This window comes from Astatotilapia calliptera, chromosome 23 (assembly GCF_964374335.1).
Source record: "Astatotilapia calliptera chromosome 23, fAstCal68.1, whole genome shotgun sequence".
NCBI classification, from domain to species: domain Eukaryota; kingdom Metazoa; phylum Chordata; class Actinopteri; order Cichliformes; family Cichlidae; genus Astatotilapia; species Astatotilapia calliptera.
The window spans coordinates 22,753,280-22,777,055 of NC_137443.1; the positions used below are offsets into that span (position 1 = coordinate 22,753,280).

At 41.1% G+C, this 23,776-nt stretch overlaps 1 protein-coding gene across 4 annotated transcripts in view; it reads right to left on the reverse strand.

Moving 5' to 3' along the window:
• The window catches only part of tns1a (tensin 1a), a 118,525-nt gene that overhangs the window by 90,405 nt on the left and 4,344 nt on the right, over positions 1-23,776 (reverse strand). For 2 of the 4 annotated variants that reach the window (XM_026159527.2, XM_026159525.2), the window contains exon 1: positions 20,308-20,618. The exons of 1 other annotated variant lie outside the window; for it this stretch is intronic. In XM_026159527.2, coding sequence (XP_026015312.2) covers positions 20,308-20,484 — 177 coding nt within the window. In that variant the 5' untranslated portion in view covers positions 20,485-20,618. Of the gene's footprint in view, positions 1-20,307; positions 20,646-23,776 lie in introns of those variants that run through there. One more of the 4 variants, XM_026159523.2, reaches the window with a different exon arrangement.

Here is a 23,776-nt window from a genome sequence, read left to right on the forward strand (position 1 = left end):
CAGTGAAGAAGAAAAATCAAAAATATTGTTTTACGCATGCTGATGATGATGAAGAAGAAGATGGGGTTGCAGCTGCTGCGAGCATGTTGCTCATGACCAGGATAACAACTTGGAGGATCCCAAAAGACCCTTGCAAAATTAATTCCATGACTTGTGTAATTTATTCCTGACATGCAATGACATCTCGAACGCTGTGTTAAAATGTGGGTTTCTCTCCAAACAGCTGCACATTACTCAGAATTGATTAGTCTGTCCTGCAGCTTGGAAAATGCACTCAACGCACGAGTTTTTCCTTTGAAGGAAACCAGCCGATGAACGCTTCAAAATGTGCTCAGAATAGACGAGTTGGTTTAGGTTTCTGAATGTTTTAGGCCTTTATTTTCTTTCTGACTTGCTTATGTGGTTTGATCTGGTTTTATTTTATCATACAAAGGTCTGTGGGTTGCTTTGATGCAGTTACCCCAGTTCGTATGGCCAAAAAGACAACAGGCAAATCCCAGATCTCTTCTTTTGTCATTTCATCATGTGACATCATCACTCAGAATTGCACTTAAAGCAAACACCCTGCTAGATCTCCCTCTTTCCCTGTTGTCCAGAGCCCACTTTTCCTAACAGCCTCCTCTGTGAGTCATAATAATGATGCCATTTCCTTTGTGTATTTGTGCAGCTGGCCTGGTTTGGGTTGAGCTCGGCTGGGCTGTAAATCTGAGTTTGCTTTATTGAAAACAGTATTTTATATACACCTCCTTCCAGATATCACCTTGAAAGGATGCATGAATGAGTCAATGAATTAAGACATTCCTCAAACATTCCCACGAATATAAATCATTGCGAGGGCTTTGGAATATTTATTTCTGGCAAAAGGAGAAATCAATCTTTCTTAAGGTGACAGGGTCTATACCTGCAAACATAGTTTTGTTTTGTTTTTAACAGATTAACAGTTGAACAGTTAACTGATTATCTTATTCAACATAGGCAACATTGCTGCCACATCATGTTGTGCAAGTTGCTCACTGTAAATAGATCACTGATCACTTCTCCTACAGAGGAGTGATCGGTTTTAAGTTTTTCTGCTTTCTGTGTCTTTCTTTAAGTAGATAAACGCGCTAATTGTTTCTACTTGCACCAGTTTGTGTTGATGTCTAAAGGTAAGTCTGTAATTCTGTAGTAGCACACAGTAATTGATTTCGTTTGCAGAGCACCAACGATGAGGAGCTGTTTGGGGGAGGGGAGGTTCTTGTAGAAAGAGTAGCTCAGAGCAGCTTATTTAAAATGCACAGGAAATGCATGTGCACATGTCCACAGTGCTCCTGAAATTTACTCATTACCACTCAGAGATTGTGGTCCATCTCTAAACCAAAGAACAAGTGACGTCTTACTTAGGACCACTATGCAACAGATAGCTCCTACTGCCACCTACAACATAACCTTCTACCACAAGTACTGTTTGAAATGCCGTGCTGTGGAACAGACTAGAGAAAACCTTAATTTTGTAACATTTTGCAAGGAGAATGGGGATCAATTTACGAAAAATGTGCAAATATACAAGAAAATGTCGAATGAGCTTCGAATGAGCTTAAAAGTCAATATTTAAGTAGTCTTCAGGAATAGTTCTCCAGGCTTCTTGAAGGACATTCAAAGCTCTTCTTTGGATGTTTCTGCCTTTTGTTCTGTTCTCTGTCAACATGATCCCACACTGCTTCAATAATGTTCAGGTCCGGGCTCTGGGGAGGCCGATCCATGACTGATGGTTTTCCACTGTGTGTTTTTCTATACAGGTATGATTTTACATTATCTCTCTTTTCCCCTTCCTTAAGAAGACTTCTTGATGGCCACCTATCAGCTGAGACTATTTCTGATGAGGCTTCAGTGAACAGTAGATGGATTACCTGAAGAGCCAGATGAATATCTCAAAATCTGTGTCAAGCCTTTGCTGGATTTAGACCTGCCACTTTTTTTGTCCTCCATTTCCTTAAATTTTTAAGGACACACTCCAGAGAGTGAAGTAGAATAGAATAGAATAGAATAGCCCTTTATTGTCACTGAACATGTACAATGACATATAAATAGTAAGACAGCAGGATTAAATAGCAAACAGGAGAAATGTATACAATCAAGAGAAATATATACAAAAATAAGAAAAAGCCACAACCTAGTAAACAAAATAGTTGCAAAGTGCTTGGAAGTAGTGCAAAGAAAAGACTTGGTCTGAGTACAGAGTTCGTTTTTGAGTGGCCTGAGTGATGAAGGGTTACTCACGCCATGGCTTGGGGGTGTGGGGGGATGTTGTTTGCTAACAGTCTGAATGTCCCAGGGTAGGAACCTGTTTGTGAGTCTAGGGGTGTCGGACCTGATTGACGTGAGGGCTGCAGGTCAAACGGGTGGTGGGCAGGGTGCAAGGGGTCACCTGTGATGGCCCTGGTTTTCCTGAGACGGGGGGATCTGGTGATGGCCTTCAGGGGTGGCAGAGGAAAGTCACTGACTTTTTGGGTGGTATTAATTACCCTCTGCTTAGCCTTCCTGTTCTTAGTAGTGGCCCCTGAGTACCAAACACTCAGGCAGTAGGACAGCATGCTCTCCACTGAGGTGTGTGAGAAGGCCAGCAGCAGCTTCTTCTCCGGGTTATTCTTCCTCGGGATATGGAGGAAGTGCAGTCACTGCTGGGCCCTCTTTACCAGGGCGTTGGTGTTGTTGGTCCAGGTGTGATCAGTGGAGACGTGGGTGCCCAGAAACCTGAAGGTGGAGGCAGATTCCACCCGTTATCCTTTTACAATGGCAGGGGAGTGACCTGTCTGTGCCTTCTGAAGTCCATTATGAGCTCTTTTGTTTTAATGAAGTTCAGCTTCATGTTGTTGTCCAAGCACCAGCCTCAATCAGCAAGTCGGACAGATTGAGGCTGGTTAGTGAAGAAATCTTTAATCCAGGAGCAGGTGGCAGGGGGGATCTGAAGGTGGTCAGTTTGGTAGTACAAAGACTGGACTTAAAATCAGCAAAAGAAAAAAAGCCAGTGTTCAAAGAAAGACTTTAAACAAACTTCAGTAAGCCTGAAGAACTATTGATGGAAACCACTTTAAAAAAAGTAAAAGAAAGTTTGGCTTCTTGGCAGAAAAATATAAAAACAAGTAGTGGCTCAAGACTTTTGCACATTATTATAGCTCACTGCTTTTTCCCATTGCTAATTTTAATCACTTCAACTACAACTAGACCTACTACATCTTCAAAGGACTGTAGGTATGATGAGGCTCACTGATGAAAGCTGCACTAAGTCATGTAATCCTTTCCTTCATCATCTTTGAGCTCATTTTCCTGTTGCTTTCCAAAGCTCCCTGGTCTTTTTTTCCCCTCCTCCGTGTGCTGCAGTCAATTTGGCTCAAAGCTCTTTTCAAAAGTGTGTTTCTCAGCGTTTTCGCTCCCATATCTCCCTAAATCTTAATGGCTTTTGTCACACTGTGACACTCTCGCTATAAGTTCCAAAGAGGAATCCTGGCTGACCTTGGCTAGCCAGCAGCACACACAGCATATTAGAACAGGTAACTTCAAACAAACAATATGCTACATGCATGGTGATAATTCATGTAAAAAATTAATTATGAACCACTGCAACATCTATCTCTCAAACAACCTTGTTTCTTCCATTTGTTTGTTCTGCTCAACAGCAGCAGCTCAGATTGATACAGAGGCAGACTAAACATTTTATCCATATACTGTGTACTGATTAATGGAGAATTGGTTGAACGGACAGATTCAAAAGTACTGTGACAGGTGAAAACATGATATAGGAAAAAAATTAAAGTATTGCTTGATAGTGGTATAACGAGTATCTCCTCAACACTGTTTGCACTGACTTTAATCTTTTTTAGAGCTGTCAAAATTGAGAGCAATCAAAACAACTGCTGTATAATGCACTCCGCTATCTTTGTTTAATTGGTCACATGACTGCATCACATGACTAAAATGCGTCATCGTTTTAGAAAGTCTGATTTTCGAGTGTCCACAGTGCGATGGGGCAGCTCTGTTTTGAAATGTATGCGTTTTCAAGAGCGGAAAACGCCGTCTCAGTGTGGACGGGAGGCCAAAACGGAGAGAAAACGATTAGTGTGGACATAGCCTTAGATTGACCAGTTAACCTATCCCCACTAACTGCATGTGTTTGGACTGCGGGAGGAAGCCGGAGTACCCAGGGAGAACCCCCGCAGACACGGGGAGAACATGCAAACTCCACACAGCTAGCACTGTTAGCTTCTGGCCCACTGTGATGTTTTTGTTTTGAAGATGATAAAATTAAGAATATATAGTAACCCTAGGGGTGAATTTCATACACACTGAAATCTGCTAAACCTGCTATAAACAGATTTTGTCATATGAATTGGTATTATCTATAGGTAGTGGATGTAATATTTGGTCCTAGAAACTTTCTGGTTTTCGTTTTCAACATGCATAGCCCATAGTTGGACATAACATAGTCAATGGGTTGTTGCTAAGTAACATGCAAAAAAAACCTAAATGATTGAATGTCACTCACCAAAACTCAAAGCTCACCCTTTTTCTATGGTCTTCTTACTGCTAACCATACAGCGAGCCACATATTTTGCATTGAAAATGTTCCAAAAAGCACCAACACCCCAATCACAGCCCACTGAAACAAATTAGCTAAGGCGCTATCTAACAGAGAGTGGCTATACCTACTCATCTCTCAAAGCTTCACCTCTTATGTTGTATAGTGTAAGTTCAGTCTTAATAAAGTTAAAATGAGTAGGTTTTTATATTAAAAATTACATAAGTTTTTATAAAATAGCCTTTAAGTTATAGAGACAGAAACTGGTTTTGTAGCATGCTGTAGCATAAACATTTATTTCTGCTATAGAGCTAGACATGTTAACACAGCAGTCTATGGCGAGTGACTTACTTTTGAAGCCATTTTGGTGGCAATTCAAGAAACCTTTTAGTGCTTCTGTAAATCAAGACAATTTTTTACAGTGGCTAGCAATTGTAGTAACATTAGCTAGTTAACAGTTTTACAGTAACATTTCATATTACACTTAATATCAGTTTGTACATGCTCCAGATAGCTTTTCTTCAAATTATGTAATCCTCATTCGCTTTTGCGCATGTGCAGGACTGGAATGTAAGCGTTTTCGGCCGTTTCAATGTGGACGCGCAACTCTGTGAAAAAGACTGAAAACGCTAGTGTGGATGCGGAGCGTTTTCAGACGAAAACGCCATTTTGAAATCTATCCGGGCTAGTCTGGACGTAGCCTAAATTGCCCATGGTGTGAATGTGAGTGTGAATGGTTGTCTGTCTCTATGTGTTAGCCCTGAGACAGACTGGTGACCTGTCCAGGGTGCACCCCGCCTCTCGCCCTATGACAGCTGGGCTCCAGCACCCCCCGCGACCCTGAAGAGGATAAGCGGAAGCGAATGGATGGATGGATGGATCTGAAAGACATTCAGATTAAACATGAGAGCAAACACCTGCTTAAGACTGGCATTTTTTGCTTAAGACTCGCTGAGCTTATAAATAGCCTTTAAAGGCTCCAAAGTCTCGATGTTAAAGATGAACTGGCAGAAAGCCGGCGGCTAAACCAATCAGACGTAACCAGCTGTGTCACAGTCAGGTGCCATGGTTACCTGGCTGCCACAGCAACTGGGGTCAACATGTCCTGTCAAACAATGATAGATGGGCTGGGGGAGAAAAAACATACAACCACAAGTTTACACACACACACACACACACACACACACACACACACACACACACACACACACACACACACACGTATAAACATGAATGCACAGCCTGGCGCACGGGCCCACTGTGAATATCGAGACAACAGAAGTGCAAATGGCACTTGGATTTCTGCCATGTAGCATCTGGGATTCAACTTTTTTTTTTTTTTTAAAAAAGAGAGAAGAAAGAGGGGAAGGGCCTCAGAAGCTGAAATGGCTAGTAATGAGCAAAGAGATCATGCGTTTACAAATGAAACGACTCTCTGAGTTTCTTTTTTTTCTTTTTTTCTTTTCTAGGAATGAAAAATATATCTCAAGCTCACACTTAGGCATGTAATCAAAAAGCTGCTTCAGTAATGAATGCCATCAGTTTCTTAATCTTCCATGACAGACTGTATCATATGGTATGAAACAACTTGCTTCCTGTGAAGCTAAAGTTTCGCCAAGAAATTAACGTTCAGGATGTTGGTAATCCCTCCTGAAACCTGACAGCACCAGCATATAAAAACATTAAGGTTTACCAGAGCATTTACATTGTCTACATCCTTTTACAAACCACGAGGTGATCTGACCTCAAGTTGATTCAAGTTGAAAAAAAAATCCAACTTGAATCATGCTTTTTCATGAATACAACATGAACCCAAGCAAAATGCCTTCTTTTCAGCATTATGGAAAGCTGATGTTACTTTCAGTGGTATTGTGATGACCCTAAAAAAATGCATTTTGACATTTTTAGCACACAGCAGAGGACAGCAATGTAAAAGAGAAAGAAAGCTGTCCTCTGTGTCGTGCTAGAAGGAGACTCCCACGACAGGCTTGAGAGAGAAAATGGAAAAGGAAGTTATGTGGAGAGACAGAGAAACCGAGACAGAAAAAGAGAGGCTCAAGGTAAGGGAAATGGATGGATCTGGAGAAAAAATAGAGGGAATAATGGGACAGAGTGGACAGGCTGAAAGAGGAGAGGAGGGGTTTCTCTGAGTATGTGTGTCCTGGCATATAGACAGGAGGCCCAGTAAATCAAGGCTGTGTGCTCTTCTCCCCCAGTTGCACTTAGCTAATGAAAAGCATCACTACGCCACCTCGACCGCGACCCCACTTAGAGCAAAGATGTGGGAGGAGGAGAGGGGGGACGACTTTCTCAAAGGCATCGTTCTGTCCTTCTGATCAGAAATTATACATGAACATGAACTAGTCCTGGAAAACACGCATAAAAGTCATTTATATCAATCCACATATATGCACATGCTGGACTGTTGGTGATAGACACATTTGTATCGTTTGTATCTTGGATGACTGCTTCGTGTATTTCGAGAAAGCATCTTGCTTTTATATTCACAGTGATTCACATGGATACCCACACGTGGCAGGACTTGAAGAGTATATTAAAGTATTGTGAGGAACCACCTTTAGCAGCAATAACCTGAAGTTATTGTTTTCTGTATGACATTATCAGTCTCTCAGATCATTGTGGAGGAAATTTAGCCCACTCTTCTATGCACCGTTACTTCAGTTTATTGAGGTTTGAATTAATTTATGCAGAGCTCACTTAATGTCCAGCATTTCAGTTAGGCTGAGTTCTGGACTTTGACTAGAACATTGCAGCACCTTGACTGTTTTCATTTTCAGCCATTCTGTGACAGATTTGCTGAAGTGATCATCTTATCGCATGAACCAGTGTGCCCAGGCTTAAGTTGGTATATAAAGGAGGTCATAGTTGACGCAGTGACTATAGACCAAATCATCACCCCTCCACCACCGTGCTGATGGTCGGTATGCGGTGTTTGTGTTCATATGCTTTGTTTGGTCTGGTCTGTCCAAAGGACATTGTTCTAGAGGTTTTGTGGTTTGTTTAGATGCAGCTAAACAAACCACAAAACCACAATGACCTAAGTCATTCTAAAAAATACCTTTTAGAGAGAAATAGAGGAAATCCTTCCAAATAAGCCATATCTTTTTGTTGTTTTTCTAATTTTGAGAATTTGAGATATAACATGTTGATTGCACCTTGAATTTGTTCCGGGAAGATGTGCAGATTAGAAGATTTACTGAATGTTTTGCACTTTCTCATTGCAGAATGGTGGACCGCAGATTATTTGAAAATAGTCTTATGACTCTCTATAATAAGATAATTGCTGATGTCTTTCCTTTGTGTTGTGTCATTGCCCCAGACCTGCGAGCTGCAAGAAATTCTGAATTTATCAGGATATTTATATCACTTGCTAATAATCAGGAAACAAGCACATTTGATTACCAGCAGATGACTACTACTGATTCTCTTAATTCCTATGGAGGCAGTATAGGTGTACATAGTTTTTTTTACAGCACTGTTTTGAGTTATGTGAAAACTTTTTTTTTTGCTTTACTGCATCTGCCCAGGAAAAAAAAAAGAAAAACTTCTATGAACTAAGCCAAATACAAAGCTAAAAGAAAGTAATTGGCAGATAGACAAACCAGCTGACTGCTAATATTGCTTTGCATCATTTGCAGAAAATATAAATCATTTGCTAACAAGTTAACAGCCATTAGCTACATAAATCTGTGGCTGCTTAGCAATTTGAGGTGTTGGCACCATTTAGAGCCTTCTGAACAGTTTGGATCCCTGGATCAACAGGCTACTTTAGCATTAGCTCATGACTTAACATTCCAGCCTTTTCTCACTTCTTGCTACTAAAAACGAAGTTTGGCCAAAATGCCAAACTCAAAGCTTCAAAAAGGTAGACCATGCATCAAATTGCTAATGTCACAGTGGCTTTGTCCATATTTTGTATATAGGCCATACTGACACTACAGTTTTTTAAATAACCAAAACGTAATTAAAGGTTAGTTAATTTGAATACTATATTAAGTTAAAATGTTAAGGCTGTTTATGCTAAAAACTATATTTTAGCCTTGATACATTTAGCTAGCTTGTAGCTACAAAATCTGTTAAGAAGCATAGAAATAATTTTCCTTCGTTATATAATATTAATGTAAAAGTGTAAGAAAAACAATGCTGTGAATATGCTACATTTACATTATCAAGAGACTACATTTTAAAACCTAATAAAATGGAAGCTCTCATATTACATTTACTAAAAAATTACTAACGTGTGCTGAAACACAACTGGGGCATAGGTAATATTTTTGTTGGGTACGTAGCTTAAATCTTACTATATCTTTCTTACATCAAGATATATTGAACCTGTTTTTCTGGCTATGTTTTTATTATTATTTATTATGATATAAGAAAATGAAACATATGGCCATCTATAGCCCATCTATGGTCACCAGTTCTGTCTGAATAAAGTATGGCACCAAACTCAAGAAGCCCTTTACAGAGAGCCTACACATATTTATACCAATATTTGTCAAGAGAAGAAAGCCTCAGTGTAAGGGTACGTGTTTGTAGTCGACACATCCTGTTTATGCAAGGTGCCTTTTGAGCTGCTACATCTGGCAGCTCAGAAGGCACCCTTTTCGCATAAATCCCGGATGTTCAAATCTGGAATCTCTCTCTCACACACACACACATATATATAGGAACATAAATGTCCCCACATCCAGCTTCATTCCCATATTCATGCAGACCTCCACATATGGTTCCACTTATAGCACAGTCAGAGGAAAGTCTTTCTGCATGAATTGAAAGAATGGTTGGAGGAAGGAACAAAGATGTGCAGTATTATCCTGGATAATGACGTAATTTGACACAAATCCTGGAGCTAATTAATTTTTCAGCAAGTGTCCCCCTATGCGCAATAAACATCTCCAAGAGACAATAGTGAAGTAAATACAATCATTTAGAAATTAAAGTTACTAGCTGGAGACATTTTTACCCGAAGGTTAGGGGTTTTCTGCATCATATTTAACAAAATGTGCAGAATGCTTATCAGCAATGCCATGTGAGACAGAAATGAGACATGATTTTCCGAATGAGTGACTACCTGGCTGATAGATGAGTCGGACAGATGGAGCAAATGACTCAATATGTAAAAAAAAAAAAAAAAAAAAAAACTGTGGGGGGAGGGGGGTTACCAACCAGTCAATGATTCAATGAAACGAGCATGAGGAACAGGCCCACAGAAATAGAAAAGCCCAGCACCCCCCACAAGATGAAAAAGCAGAGCCACACCTGCTTTCAATTTCAACCAAATTGAAATTCGGTCAGGAACAATGGGCGCCTTTGTGAGACATAGAGCGGGAGCAAACAAGACGGAGAAACATAAAAAGAAACTACAGAACCAGGATGACATTTGTAATGTTTGTATATAAGAGTCTGTGACAGCATTTACATGGTTTGAGCAATTACTTATTGTAGAAAAAAAGTTTTCCTAAACACACGAAAGCTATGGTGGTGCAATGGATTGTTCAATAACTCTTTACTGAAGCTGATGTCTTTACCAGAATCTGAGTGAAGAGCAGGAAACACTTCTATACGCTATTTGTGATCATTTTCACGGAATTCAGAGTCTTACGTTTGTTTATCTGATGCTTTCATACTTTAAATATACTTGTACTCTGCTGCATGTAACATGTGACTTAAGTACTTAAGTACACTACGCATGTCAAATACCGGTACTAAAGTATTACTTGAGTTTTTGCATGTAAAATACATTCAGGTGTTGTTGTGTGTAGAACAGGTAGTACTTGCGGCTTTCTAACATAAAATTGTGTATTTTAACCCAACCTAAGATCTTTATGTAATGTTAACTAGTCAGTTTTTTTCCAATCATACAGACGCAAACCACTTGCACTTTTGCGGTCTTCATTTCAGACATTTTTCTACATTGCTGTTTTTGAGACTGTGTGAACAAACCGCTGACTCTACATTTTATCTCAAAGACTAGTTGTTCACTGTTTTTTGTTTAAAGAGCCCTGCAGCAATTTATCATAGCAGTTTCATAAAAGTGACACTCTCCTAAGAGGTAGAAGAAACAGTTGTCACCATCATCAGAGTACCAGGTGAGATATTGTGAGTTTTAGGCCATAGTATGAGTCAAATTCCTATTTCCTAAGACTCAGCTAAACAGCACCTTTTGTGTAATTATTAGTGTAATTCTTCATAGCTTAGATTTGACAAGGGGATGGAAACACTCCTTAGAGATTTTGCTCCATATTCACATGACAGCATCATGCAGTTGCTGTAGATTTCGCAGTTGTACATCCATGATGTGAATCTCCTGTTCCTCCACGTCCCAAAGGTGTTCTGTTGGACTGAGATCTGGTGATTGTGGAGGGCATTTGAGAACAGTGAAAACATCTTCAAGTTCAAGTAACCAGTTTGAGATGATTTGAGTTTTGAGACATGGTTATTCTGTTGGAAGCACCCATCAGAAGATGGTACACTGTATTATCCTGGCCATAAAGGTCATAAACAATGCTCAGTTGGAACTAAGGAGCCCAAAATGTGCCAAGGAAATATCTCTCACACCATTACACCACCAGGCTGAGCCGCTGACACAAGCCAGGATGGAAACATGATTTCATGTTGTTTGTTCCGAATTCAGACCCTACTATCTGATGTCTGATATCAATCAGAAATCGAACCTCCTCAAACCAGGCAAGATTTTTCCAATTTCCTTTTGTCCAACTTTGGTGAGCCATGAATCCTTTTGAATATTTCTGTCAGCGTCAGACTTTGTTCACATTTAAACTCTGCATCACCTCACTGTAAACTCTGCTCCTGCTGCCAGCCTCCGCTCTCGAACTCTCTCTGAAACTGCAATCTCAGACACACAGATGGCATATCAAACAGCTGAAATTAGCACTTTGGCTATCATCAGTCCTCAAGAAGCTTTGCTCTGCTTCTTTCACCAGCTTTAGGCAGCACAAAACTAAGGTTTCCCAAAATGATCCTTGTCAGTTTGATGTTGTGCCGTGCCCCAACATTTATGAACATTTCCTTTTATAGTAAATAACAGAAGGGAGCGTGAAATGCCTTATCAGGATAGTCATTATTCTGGTTATAACCCCCAAGGGGCCTTCTTCACTGTGATTATGGCTACATTAGTGATTGCCAGGAAAGAAGTGCCCATAATCAGAGACTGTTACAATCTACAGACATAGTTTACTCAAACAACACTTTAAGAACAAAACCAGACAAAATATATCCTTTCCTGTCTACCTCTATACACTGTGGGCATATGAATCAATGTAAAAGAACACACAAAAGACAGGAGTTCAAGATATTTTATTTATACTGCTGAAGCCAACAACCCCAGCGGACTCACTGACACTGTGGGCCAGTTGCCAGATTGTAGTATATCCCAACATCAAGCATCAGCAAGTTGAGGAACACTTGTGTGTGTGTGTGGGTATGTGTCTCCGTTCTCCTCACTGCTTATGTGTGTGCAGCCTAGAAACATGTATATCTGTGTGTGAACCTGTGGGCGAATACTGTTTCCACGAGCTCGCGATACAATCAATACAAGGGGCAGACTGAGAGACACAAAGATCATTGGGCTGTGATCATGAAGTCTCAGCTGCTTATAATCATTAGTCAGCTGCTAATGAACTTAGAATCCATGTTTGCTAATGAGCTCTCCTCTCTTTGAGTCCATCTCTGGGGATTAAAAAGCAAACAAACACGTAATCATAGCGAGTACAGGACAAGAACACAACAAGGATGCAGCTTTGAAATGTAAATGTGGAAATGCGCATTACAACTTTGTGCATGTTATTGAAGATGCTCTCTTTCATATACCTTCAATTTGCAGCTTTCTGCTACTTCTACTACTTATAGATGCTATTAATGTCTGATTAATTTATTAGTCAACTAGCAGTAGCTTTAGCAGTTTAAGCTATTGACTGTTGCAGTTATATCAAAAAAATACATATATTATTTTCATCTCAGCAAATGTGAGTGTTTGCTGATTTTGTTTGTCGTGTATACCCATCACCAACTTCATCAGGTATACCTGTTCAACTGCCCGTAAACACCAATGTCTACAGTAGCAACTCAAAAAAGAGAGAATGCACAGACTGCTTCGAGCTGATAGGAAGGTAACAGTTATCCAAACATCCACTCATATAGGTATGCAGAAGAGCATCTCTGAATGCACAACACAATAGTCCTTGAAGCAGATAGGCAGCAGAAGACCACACTGGGTGCCACTCCTGTCAGCCAAGAACAGGAATCTGAGTTATTGGCTTACCAAAATTGGACAACAGAACATTGAGAAATCATCGCCTGGTCTAATTAATCTCAATTATTTCTGCAACCGTCAGCTGGTAGTGTCAGAATTTGGTGTTAGCAGCATGAAAGCATGGATAAATCCCTTGGATCAGCAATTCATATTGTTGTTGGTGGTGTAATGGTGTTGGGGATATTACTTGATTCACTTAGAGAATGTTGGAATGTGGGGTGATGGGGAATTTGCATCTTTATTATTACTTTTTATTGATTTATTTTTAACATCTACAGAATCAATATATGTTAATCACATATTGCTTTTGGATGTTGAATATTAGCAAGTGAATTGGAAATAAAGTACCTGAATTTCAGAAGCAGGACCACACCTCCAAACACACTCCTTCCGGTTCTCATCTATATATTATCCCCCAGATTACGTGGCCCACCCTCCCTCCCCTTTTCAATTCTTTAACTTCTTCACTTCTATTTAGTACACGGGGATCTGCTAGGCTTGGGAGCCGCCGCCAGTCCCCTTTGAGGCCTTCCCCAAACTGCAGCTCAATTCATCTCCAAGCCATTCACCTTTATCTACTAAAACACTGTCAAACCTCAAATGAGGACGTGGGCCCAGCGAGTGAAACAGCATTTAACCATGTGGATATGGTAGCTGTGTTACATCAGTTCTGCACAGCTTGCTGTCCTTAGACAGTAAACGTGATGAAACCGCTCAGGAAAAAAAAACGCATATATATTGTTTATCATGACTCTGGTTTAAGGTGGGTCACTTATTTTTTAGATTAGTTTTAGATTAAAGATTTCTTTGTTTCCCTCACAAAGGAAGAAAGTTTTAGTATAGTTTTATAGGAAAACACTGGTATCCATCCAGATGTTCACAATCGATGCAGCAATGATTAGCTAATGTTATATCGACCACTTTAACCAATTATTTTAAAAAAAGAATTAGGATATTCTTTTTATTTAATTATGAAATATTTAATTCATTGGATTTGCTGGTTTTCACTACTGACTCATCATGAAAATGCTACATGGAAGACACGCTTGATTTGCTGTCTTTTTTGTCATACAGTACTTTTATTAATTCATCTATTTCTACATCTTTATTCCCAAATGGCCACCTATAACCTTTAACACTTTTTGATGTTTGAATGATCCACATACTGATCTGCAACATCCCAGCCAGAATCCATTAAACTTTACAGGCAGACATTCAGACTCAGGGATGAGAAGCGGGGGCAGAGTAGTGCACAGTACCCGGGGGAAGTGTGCTGAAGCTGGGTCAAGGGCTAGCTGGTGATAGCCCAAGGGCCTGGAGGAAGGCAACCAGTCACATTGGATATAAATCACCTGGTCACAGATACACAGAGAATTGTTTAGCCAGAGTGACAGCTACACTCTCTGAGGACAGTCTGAGTCTTGAAGATACAGTATCGCACGCCTCGATGCATATATACATACACAGACGCACACAAGTGGAAATGCACTGGTTAGAAAACGAGAGCATGGAGAAAACTCCGATGAGAGTTGGTTGGAGGGATTTCTGGCTGAGGACAGTCAGCCCGTGTGGCAGCTGAACAGGACATGGGGTCCCTTTGGAGACTGTTAAACCAAAACTAGGTCTGAGTGCAGTTTCATGTCATTTGGAGGTGGGTATCGACATCAAAACAGCAAATATCACAACCATGTGGAACGTTTTCATTGATCTTAAGCAATGGAGTTTGGAAATGACTTCAAATAATACAGCAGGTGATGAAGTCACAGAAAAGCCCTTTAAATAGGACAATTCTTCATCTTTTAGCTGCTCTCTTTAGGAGTAGATTATCTGCCTCCATCTCATCCTAACCCTTGGAGCTTCCTTTGCCACACCAACCCTCTGCATGTCTTGGTTCCTCAAGGAGGGCAAGTCCACCCTATCTCTGCTTCACTCTCTTCTTCAACTCTCTGTCTGTTTCATTGAATGGTTGATCATCGATATTAAACTCATCTACCTTAACTACCTCTGCTCCTTGTTAGACCTGTCTCCCTCTCATTTCCACATATTGTACTGTCTTTTATTCTTCTTCTCTGCAGAGCAAAGCTCCACCTTTCCAGGCTCTCTTCCGCCTGTTTCCTACTCTCACTACAGATCACAATGTCGTCTGCAAACATCACAGTCCAACGAGACTCCTGCCTGACCTCATTGGTCAACCCGTCCAACATCACTGCAAACAATAAGGGCTCAGAGCCGATCCCTGATGTAACCCCATTAATCTATCTGTTACTCCTACCACAGAGCTCACCACTTTCTCACTGTCCTCATACATGTCCTTCACCACCCTCACTTACTTCTCTGACAATCCCAACTTCCTCATGCAGTACCACAGTTCCTCTTTTGCCACCCTATAATATGTTTTCTCTAGATCCACAAAGACAAACTGAAGCTCCCGTTGACATTCCCCATATTTCTCCCTCAGCACTTTCAAAGGTCAAATGTCTTCAGCCAAGGTAGCACAGTTTTCACTGGCTTCCTGTTAGCCAGATGGTTTTACTTAATCCAGGACTCTCTTGATGATTGGAATGTTTCATTAGGGACAGATTTTTTTTCCCTGGATGCCTTTCTTGATGCAACCCACCCATCCAGGTTTGGTATCAACAGTTGGAGAACTCTGGCTTATGCTGCCCCAGCCGAGATGGCTGCATACAAACTTATGTTTAATTAAGCGGATTGTTAGGATGGTTTTTGATGGTTTATTAAAGTATTTCATGTTTACTGTAATAGTTTTCATTCTCATATAATCAATGAAACAGTCTTTATTATACAATAGACACAATGCATTGTTGCTCTTTTTCAAAAATCTTAAACTATTAGATTGGTGTCTGACTAAAAACCTTATTCAAGCTTGACCTGTTTTTTTCTGGACTTGTATATATAAAAGGGCTAAACATTATGCTGTGGGGAATTAGATACCACACATACAGACGCTGAAAGAGATTAATCTCTCAAGAATCTCCTCACTCAACACATGTTAATTACTAAGCAGGGATAGTAGACACACTGTTATTACAACCAGGCCACACACATACACACACACACACACACAATACAGAGGTGACACACACAGAGGCGTGGCAGGCAGTAACGGTCCAATCAAAGCCGGATTGATTTTCAGAGCTCACTGGGGATTCTGTTCAGTCAATAAAGGACTCTGTTAGACAACTGGAGGCATGATGGATCTACCATACATCTTTCCTTATAGTGTATCAGCTGCCATGTACTGGACTACAACACAGAATGAAATTGAGCAGTGCTTAAATCATGGAAGGTTTGCTATGTGATGTGTTACAAAGTACTCTGTAAAATTTGCAATCACAATTTTTAGTAGCAGTCAACAAAAAAACGAAAGAAAGAAATGAAAATATGAAAAAGAAAAAACACAATACACAATATATAAATAATATCTTCTTTCTGATACTGTGCTTGTATTGTAAATATTTTAAAGCATTTTTTTTTTTTACAACCCTCAATATTTTTGTACGGCCCACTAGAGGACCGCAAAACTTACACTTTGAATGTGCAGCGGAAAAACACGTGGAGGTGGCTACCATTTGCATCACTGTGCAAAAAATACGATCAGGTACAAACAGAGAGACATAATCAGTCCCCAAAACTTTGGGGAGTTAATAGTTACAGCTAATTGCATGACCGCTAGCCACCTTCAACCTGTCCACCACTAGCGTGACAATCATGGTGGCAACGATGCAGGGTAAAGTGAATAAGGCCCACAGGCCTACAGACCACTTTGTTACTCCCTGACAACCACTCATTGCTTTGGAAAAATGTGTATTCCCTGACTGGTTGGCAAATATCTCTACGTGATTTCTTTGTTGGCTAGTAGATTGCTGTGGTTGTCCATAGTAGTGAAACTTTGAAAAATGTGACACAAACCAGAAACAGGGACCATCATTAGTCTTCAAAGTAAAAGTTGTGGCTTTCAAAACATGTCAGCTATACCTAGGGATGGGTATCGAAACCCGGTTCTTGTTGAGAACCGGTTCCCATTGTTTCAATTCCTTGGAATTGTTTGCCATTTTTGCAAACGATTCCCTTATCGATTCTAGTCGCCCCGAATGACGTCACCACGTTGCGGAGCGTCATTTACCTGGCAGGAAACACGGTGCCTAAGCGGCTCAAACGCTCAAAAGTTTGGTTATACTTTACGAGAACGGCAACTTGCAATACTTGCAAAGTAGATATTTCATTTAAGGGAGGAAACACTACGAATATGCAAAAGCATTTGCTCACAAAACACACGATGACCTTAAACTAATGTCGTGTTTTTAGTTCCACTCGTGAATCTCAACCCAGCAGCAGCGGTAACGTTTGCACGTCCTCTCCCGTTAATGCGGCAGTGCATTAACTAACAGTGCATATTATGTTAGCGCGATCTGCCTTATTACAAAACCTGCCATTACTGTGCATTTAGGTGACCATGATGAGAGAGGCTCAGATGCTGCCAGTTCTCACTGCAGTCTACCGGTAGCGTCTCCTTTCAGGCCAGGATAGACGAATGTCACCGAGCAGTGACTAAGGTTGTGGTAAAAGGTTTGCACCCATTTGCCACAGCAGATGCCCTGATTTTCGGTAAGTGAATGTGTTTAATTGTAGGCAGGGACATTACTGGATATTCTTGTGTGTTATACTTTGTTATTGCTACAGAAGAATATTTATTTTATTATTTTACATTTACAATTTTTTTCCCCGGGGACCCTGTGACACCCCATTGAAGAGCCATAGGCTGTGGATCTCTTAAGATCTCACTGTTGGGTTTGTAAGGCCATGTTACTCCTAAATTTCTATCTTGTTCAAAGAGAAGATCAAAGTTCTAAGCTAATCGACCTTAGTGTTCTCCTTTTTTAAAAAAAAGAATCGATAAAGAATCGATAAAGAATCGATAAAGAATCGAATCGTCAAACAGAATCGAAAATGGAATCGGAATCATGAAAATCTTATCAATACCCATCCCTAGCTATACCAGTGAGGAACAGATTTTACTTCGACGATGAACATTGTTCAATTCTGATTTGTGACATAGGAGGAGGCTTTAGGTGCACCACCCTATGTGAGACTGATTTCACTTGGCAACAGGTAGGAACCTTCAGGAACTCTCACCAACCAGTCTGGGAATAGTCGTCTTTGCTTCACAACTGGTGGTTGTATCACATTAGGTTGGAGGGCAACTCTTGAGCAATGTGCAGTTGACTTCACATGAAAAACCTCTATGAAAGTCTATGACACGAAAGTCCTTAATAAACTTGATCTCTCTAATTACTTTCCTTACATGTATTTATGAGCTCAGTCACTAATTTAGAGTGCTACTGAATTATTCATCATGTCATTGTTTGGTAATTTTGTCTTTCACCAAGGAGGCAGTTATACTGTCAGCTTCATCCCTCTCATTACGTCTTTCATCAACACACCAAGATGGCTACAGTCAAAATGGTCATCTTCAAAACAGGACTTCACAAAGCAATGGATGACAGCACCGTAGCTACTTCCAGTTTAGCAAGAACAAAAATAATGGCTCAAATGGGCCACTAGGTGTAATGACATTAATCGCTGTTAAATGTTACAGTAGTTACAAGTAGTGGGTGAGTGGATGAAAAGGTAAGCTTTTAGTTGATAAGTGAGTATAATTCATACATAATAAGTTGAAAGTTGTTCAGCTCCAGGTAAAAGTAAGTAAGATGTTATTAAGAAAGGGTTTTTTAGTCTTTCTGATTGGGTGTATTGTATGAAAAGGTTTGGAACCACTGGTCTTTGGCTCCAAAGTGACTACACTATGAAAAAGCAATACCAAGATGTTGCTTAGTAAAGACACTGTAAGTGTTAGCAAAGACAAAGGATGAAGCAGAGAGTGGCGGTCTACAGTCCAATGTGCAACAGTGCAAAGTAGCTTGTCCATAAACCCTGGGGCACCCTGGTTGCACTCTGATAAACACGGGCAGGAAATTCTTCTGCAAATTTGTTGAAAAATATACCGCCGGCTGCTGTGTCAAATAACAGTTGTTGTTATTCTTAGCAGGGTTCCTTAGCATATTGTGGAGCAGTAATGAGCTCACAGAAGTGTTTGGCCAGTCCTATAGGAACTAGCCCGCATTTGTGGCTGTTTCTGTCAGGATGTCAAATCTAATATTCTCCCTGTGTGCGTGGGGCTGATAAATTATTAATAGCGTGTATTTGAGGAGCTTTCTTAGAACCTGCTTCTTGCACGTCACTCAGCTTCTGCTCGTTACTCCTCTTTCCTCCCTCTGCTAACGTCACGCCTCACGACATTCATCTCCGTTTCCTTCTCCTTCCCTTTTCAGCCCTCGTCTCCTTTTGTGGATGTGATAATATTGGAATTGGAAGCTTTGCATCTGGACAACTCAATGCCTCACTTTGAGTGTGTGGGAGCTTTTCCTCCGCTCTGCCTCTTTCCCCTTGCATCTAAATGGCTCTCTGCTCTGCTGCAAGCTACAGAAAAGTAGGGCAGATGCCTCATTTAACACTTGGGTGCAATCATTGAGCAGTGTGTATACATTACACAAACACCCCCAAAAAGCAAGAAATTCATCTCCTTCTCCAATAAAGGTGGTGCTGCAGCTAGGTTTGTAAAAAGCTTAAGCATCTGATGTGTCAATATATCAACATGGAAAAGCTGTCATTTCAAAAACGCCACATTTCACATGTTTAGGAAGAACTGTTTGAATCTAATCTGATTTTATGCAACTATGCAAGAGAGAAATTCTTGTTTCTAATGTTTCCCCACATCAGGGATTGGCCTGCCCAACTTTTGCTTAATTTCTTTTCTGTTTTGTTGGTATTTTGGTTTCTGCCCCTGGTTCCTGACACACTCAGTCAGTCCATGATAGGAGAAGAAGTGAGCAGCAGCAGATTAAATTATACAGGAGAACCCAGAAATAGCTCTAATGCCGAGGCCGCGTGGACTCGGCGCAAGAACATGGCGATGTAAGTCGCCACTGAGCAGTCAACTAGATTATCCCTGAATGCATCACAGCATAAAGCGGACTGCTGTGGGTTTGACTGCCGTGCAGCTATCCGATGGGATGAGCTTGACCTTTAGTGACCAAAAAATATAAAAGACGCTAGAGGAGGGATCTAACATTCAGGGTGGATTAAAGGGCCATTAGACCTTTAAATTTTGGAGCAGTCACCTTCCAACTTCCAGCTATGTTAAACACGTAAAACAGAGGAAGCAGCTGAGCTGAACTGTCCACACCTTCACCCACCACATGTAAACACAACCACCCACATGACAACATCTAGAAAGGTCACAGAGCATGTTAAAAAAAAAAAAGATAAGTAAAACTTCACGTTTGGAACCACCTCTGCCAAATATCACATCTCTTTTGTTGCTTACAGAAAGATTGACGCCTGAGACCTGCACGCATGCCCTTCTCCAATCTCTTACCCAAAACATGCAGGAGAGGCAAACCCAGGTCCTGGCCCTCCCTGCCAGAGCAGAGGGCATCGGCAGAGACACGGAGGGCATCCTGCGAAAAAGATGCCACTCGAGGGGGCTCCCCAGCCTCACAGCTGAAATCCACAGTATTCCCAGAAATTCCCGGCAGTTCCACACAGGCCGCATAAATCCATGCCAGAAGTGCGAGGTGCACCGAGGGCGGGGAAGCAAACCCTGCTCTCGTTTTTCTCACTCTGATGGCCTTAAGTCTGTCTCTCTCATGTGAGCTCCCTCCCTCTCTTGCTTCTATCCCTGCTCCTTCTCACTCACTCCTGCCTTCTTGAAGTGTGGTAACGTTATTCCGTGGAGCAAAGGGGGAGGTGAGTCTTCATTTTTTTCCCTCTCCCTTCCAAAACTCCCTTCTCCTCAAATGATCCTTGTTAACCCCTCCTTTCCCTCCTCTCCACACACATATACACTCTATTCATTGACCACCCTCCACCCTCCTTCAGCTTCCTTACATGGCATACCTCACCTCTCTTCCCCCTCCACCTCTCTTCTTCTGCAATCATGCTCGCTCATGTCTGCGCTAATGTCACTTCAATTTTTCATCGGCAACCCCCTTTCCTGTTTCCAGATCCTCTCGCTCTCTACTCCAAAATAACTGCAGGACTCACCGGCTGTCATGACACAGCTGAGGGAGGCCAGGCAAACAGCTTACATGGAAAAAAAAAAAAAAGCAGGTACCCGCTTCTGTCGCTGCACATGCAACCTCATGCGGACGTCCTTCAGGAGCCGAGGTGCACATATGCTCCCAATAGTTAACATGTGGAAAAATTAGTATTAAGCCTCGTTCCGATGCCCCAAAAGTGCTAGGCTAGCAATTTTCCCCACAAAGCTGGGTTCAGTTATGGAAGAAACATTGAAAAAAAACCCCACAAATGGTCATAATTAATGCAGCTAAGGGAGCGATGCCCAAACTAGTATGACACCAGAAATTCACTTCCCCTTAAGACCCTTCTCGTCTTGTCTGTTCTTGTCTATTTTTAACATGTATTCCAATAAAAGTGTTTAATAGTACCGTATTTAAAAGAGACTTTTCAATGCAGTGATTTTTCTTAAATATATATAATTTAATATATCCTTGTAATAAGGTCCTAAAATTGCCAGTCTAGTTGACCTGGTGTAGCATACCAAAAGTATTCACTAGTTTGCCTTCACACACATATAAACTTGAGTGACATCCCATGAAGTCAGATCACCCTTTGCAGCCATAACAGGTTCAACTCTTTGGGGAAGGCTTTCCGCAGGTTTAGGAGTGTTTATGGGGATTTCTGCCCATTCTTCCAGAAGTGCTTTTGGGTGGTCAAGCACTGATGTTGGACGAGAAGGCTTGGCCTACAGTCTCCGCTCTAATTCATCCCAAAGGTGTTCTGTCGTGTTGAGGTCAGAACTTTGTTCAGGCCAGTCAAGGAAGGGACAATCCCCAAACTGTTTCCACAAAGTTAGAAGCATGAAAGTGTCCAAAAAATCTTGGCATGCTAAAGCATTAAGAGTTCGTCTGACAACTACCGTTGTCCTGGCAACTGCCAAACCCAGACTCCTGTAGATAGAGAAGTGTGATTTGTCACTCCAGAGAACAAGTCTCCGCTGCTCTAGGGTCCAGTGGTGGTGTGCTTTACATGACTGTGACCTTGGCATTTAGCCCCAAGTATCCATAGAGAGTTTCGAGCACATACTTGCTCATACAAATATATATATATACATATCGTCATTGTTGTTGTGACAATTTGCTTGTTATAGGGAATTAGCTCCATTTTCTTACAGTGGAAGTGTACATCCTATGAAAACTTTTCGAACATGCTAGGCCCTGGTCCCTCAATGAATTTCTATCTGAAACTAATGTTTGTTGCTTCATTTACCCCGCCTTTGAGCACCACTTTACTCGGATTGGCTGCCCCCCATAAACACAAAATTTGAATAGCAAATTTTGGTGGAAGTACTTTGGTTGTTTAAATACTACATATCTAACAAATTGTGCAGGCTTTCCATCTTCCCATTACAACCGCCCCCACTTATGCCACACATTTCTATCTGCATGAATGTAAACATTGCACAGCGCATGACAAGGGGGTTGCTACATGTATGTGTATGCAAACCGCAGCACTGGATCCACATTAAATCAGCAGTGGAGGTGCATTACATCACTCCACAGTCAGATCCATAAAGGGCTAAGAGCCAATTCATTTTGAGAAAACACCCTCTATTGATCCCTGCTGCTCTCCATCACTTACACTGTAACAGTTACCTCAATCCATAGGCTAACCTGACACATAATCCGTGTGTGTGTGGGTTTATGTGTGGGTCTGCCTTTGCAAGTATTTTATTAACATAATGTCAGCAAACAGGACACATGGGGGAAATACTGCAGGGTGTTCTATGGCTGTCCTGAACTCCTTTTTTAAAAATTGATTTCAGTGTCTGCGTTTGATACAAGACAACTTCCACTTCCCTCCAGCTGACTGGTCTAAACTGGGTTGCTAGCAGCCTCTAGTGGCCTTCAACCAACCTTGAGACACACTCATAAGAGCACCAGAAAGCATTTCTTAAATTTTGGGGCTCACACATGCATCTCATGTTGTTCCTTTCTCCTCTGATGGAGCCAGAGTAGCCATTTAAGTGATACTTTACTACCTGCGAAGCACATTGATTTTGGCTCCGCTACTGGGAGTGCTGGATTTTCTCAGTACAACATTTTTGCACAGTTAGGTCAGGTTCTTATTCCCTTATTCCCACTGCAACATGCCGGAGCTCTTTGAAACAGGCAGACGGGCAGGCAGCACACAAGCATGCGCACACACAAATTGTTTCCCACTGAATTGCACCCATGGAAAAGCAGATTTAGGCCATGGGACAGTAAAATTCCCTTTAAAAAACTACACTAAAGGCATTAGTGTACCACTGTACCTTTTTAAAGGTTGTAGGAACTCCGATTTATGTGTATTTTCACTGATGATGGTGACATTTGATCACTAGCTCCACTAATGTAAACAAACGGATGACAAAAAAAAAATTCAAAAGGGAAAGGAGAGAAGAGAGAGAGAAAAAAGTCAAAGATATGAATTCCACACTCCTCTGGAGTCTCTTCTTCTGTCGCTGGAGAATCCATCACATTAAAGCTTTAATGCTAGAATAACAAAGCATCCATCACGTTGAATGCCCCAGAATACAGAGAGCCATTCAGGGCAAAAGCCTGCAATTCCCTGGGTGCGGTACCTGTGCGCTGTTCACCAAGGCTGGCCAACATTTTTTTTGTTTGTTTGCTGTGGAACTTAGGAGCATGTGGTAAATGCAACAAGCAATGAATTAGGTTTTTGTGCATATCCTACTGAGGCAGAGCCCAGAGAGCTGACAGACTGATGTGAATTTACAGCTCAGGCTGACTTGAGTTAAACATATTCGAAGGGAAGTAAATAAA